Source organism: Tachysurus fulvidraco, chromosome 4 (assembly GCF_022655615.1).
Source record: "Tachysurus fulvidraco isolate hzauxx_2018 chromosome 4, HZAU_PFXX_2.0, whole genome shotgun sequence".
Taxonomy (NCBI): domain Eukaryota; kingdom Metazoa; phylum Chordata; class Actinopteri; order Siluriformes; family Bagridae; genus Tachysurus; species Tachysurus fulvidraco.
The window spans coordinates 1,424,078-1,426,577 of NC_062521.1; the positions used below are offsets into that span (position 1 = coordinate 1,424,078).

The 2,500-nt window shown below is 48.4% G+C and overlaps 1 protein-coding gene across 2 annotated transcripts in view; it reads left to right on the forward strand.

Annotated features, from left to right (window-relative positions):
* The window catches only part of jag2a (jagged canonical Notch ligand 2a), a 24,217-nt gene that overhangs the window by 14,470 nt on the left and 7,247 nt on the right, over nt 1-2,500 (forward strand). For both annotated transcript variants that reach the window (XM_027167741.2, XM_027167747.2), the window contains 9 exons: nt 345-495; nt 683-847; nt 1,057-1,170; nt 1,346-1,459; nt 1,664-1,777; nt 1,873-1,989; nt 2,081-2,108; nt 2,197-2,282; nt 2,375-2,488. In XM_027167741.2, coding sequence (XP_027023542.2) covers nt 345-495; nt 683-847; nt 1,057-1,170; nt 1,346-1,459; nt 1,664-1,777; nt 1,873-1,989; nt 2,081-2,108; nt 2,197-2,282; nt 2,375-2,488 — 1,003 coding nt within the window. The remainder of the gene's footprint in view (nt 1-344; nt 496-682; nt 848-1,056; nt 1,171-1,345; nt 1,460-1,663; nt 1,778-1,872; nt 1,990-2,080; nt 2,109-2,196; nt 2,283-2,374; nt 2,489-2,500) is intronic.

The following is a 2,500-nucleotide window of genomic DNA, read 5'->3' on the forward strand; positions in this document are numbered from 1 at the left end:
ACTCCCTCTTTCACTCTCTTTTTTTTTATCCCTGTTAGTTTTTTTAAATCTCTCTTCTCCCTTCTCTTGCTTTTGGTTGCTCTCTCTTCTCTACCACTGGTTCCATTTGTATTATTCTTCTCTCTTTTCTCTCTCCCTCTTTCTCTTTTTCTCTCTCCATTCCTTCATTTTTTCACTTTCTCTCCCTCTTCCTTGCTCACTTTCTCTACCTTTCTATCGCTCTGCCACCTCACTTCCTCTTTCATTCTTCACCATTCTCTAACTCTTCCTCCCTCTTTCACTCTTTCCTTTACTTTCTCCTGTTCCGTTTAACTTGACCTGGTTCTGTCTCGTTCCCATATCAGGTCCAGCTGGACCCGTGTGTTCCTAACCCGTGTGTAAACAAAGCTCAGTGCCACGCCCTGCAGTCAGGGTTCTACTGCGAGTGCGCCGACGGGTACGAGGGCAGAACCTGCGCCGAGCTGACGGACCACTGCAAGATCAGATCATGTCAAGGTGATGCCTCACGGCACTCGGATTTCACTTGGAATCAACCAGACACGTTTCTAATAATGTTAAACACACACACACACACACACACACACACACACACACACACCACTCTCTCACTGAATGTTTTCCTGCAGCGGTAAGCACAATACCAAACAATAGGAGTAAATCTGCTGCTGTGTTTTGATCCTAGTGATTGACAGCTGCACCATTTCTGTGGCAAACAACTCCAAGCAGGAAGGGGCGTGGCACATATCATCCAACGTGTGCGGCCCGCACGGTCGCTGTGTCAGCCAATCAGGAGGCAACTTTACTTGTGCCTGTCTGCCAGGGTTTACAGGGACCTACTGTCACGAGAGTGAGTTACAGAGACAGAAGCACGCTGTAACACACACACACACACACACACACACACACACACACACACACACACACACACACATATGAGTGTAGTGAATGAGTGTAGTGTGGAGATACATTCAGAGTTAGGAGATGTAGATAATGTATTACTGAGAGATATGAGATGGGTTTGTGTGTAAGTATGATAATGTTGTGTCTCCTGTGCAGATGTTAATGACTGCTCTTCATCTCCATGTGTGAACGGGGGAACATGTTTAGACGCCATTAACTCGTTTAGCTGTGTGTGCCGTGACGGATGGGAGGGTCAGCTGTGTGACCAGGGTTAGTCCTCATCTCTCCTCTCCTCTCCTCTCCTCTCCTCTCCTCTCCTCTCCTCTCCTCTCCTCTCCTCTCCTCACCTCTCCTCTCCTCTTCTCTCCTCTCTTTTCCTCACCTCTCCTCTCCTCTCCTCTCTTCTCCTCACCTATGTTGTCTAATCTCTCGTTTCTGTGTGCAGAGGTAAACGAGTGTGAGTCTGAGGTGTGTATGAACGGTGGTCTCTGTGTCGACCTGCTCAATGACTTTTACTGCCACTGCACAGACAACTGGAAGGGAAAGACCTGTCAATCACGTAAGTGTGTGTGTGTGTGTGTGTGTGTGTGTGTGTGTGTGTGTGTGTGTGTGTGTGTGTGTGTGTGTGTGTGTGAAACCTCTTCCATTACGCATGTTTGTTCAGTTGTGTACATATTTTCATGCATATTTCAGATTAAACTTGTGTTGTGTGTGTGTGTGTGTGGTGTGTGTGTGTGTGTGTGTGTGTGTGTGTATAAAACAGGAGAGAGTCAGTGTGACTCCACAACATGTTTAAACGGTGGAACCTGCTTTGATCACGGAGACTCGTACCGCTGTGTGTGTCTACCTGGTTTCGGAGGCAGCACCTGTAACTCAGGTGAGCTCCAGCGTCACACGGCCGGACGCGCTGCAACACTAACAGGACAAACACTAAACTCATCACGTGTCTCTCATCTCCCTTAACCTCTGCAGCCGTGAACAGCACGTGTGACTCTCAGCCGTGCGCCAACGGGGGAACATGCGTCGAAGGGGGCGGGACTTTCACTTGCATCTGCAAGGACGGATGGGAGGGGCCTATTTGTACTAAGAGTAAGGCCACGCCCAACCCAAGCATTTTAATGACCTTAATGAGCCTGCAGTTTTAATGCATAAACTTCTGATCTTTCTTTTTTTTTTATAGATGTTGATGACTGTAATCCTCATCCATGGTACGTAAGATCTGTAAAATACAACATGATGTAATTGATACCGTAGCTGTGGTGAAGGTGTGTGTCTTCACTCTGTCTCTCTGCATAGTTATAACGGAGGGAAGTGTGTGGACGGAGAGAACTGGTTCCGGTGTCAGTGTGCTCCTGGGTTTGCCGGCCCTGACTGTCGCATCAGTGAGCGCAGCACACACGAACATAATTAAACATAATACCATGAGATTATATATTCAGTGTACGGCGTGTCGTCTGTCTGTGTTTTGTGTCAGACCTGGACGAGTGTCAGTCGTCTCCCTGCTCTTACGGAGCCACGTGCGTGGACGAGATTAACGGTTATCGGTGCGTGTGTCCGGCGGGCCGAGCCGGATCCCGCTGTCAGGAGTGTGAGTACAGCG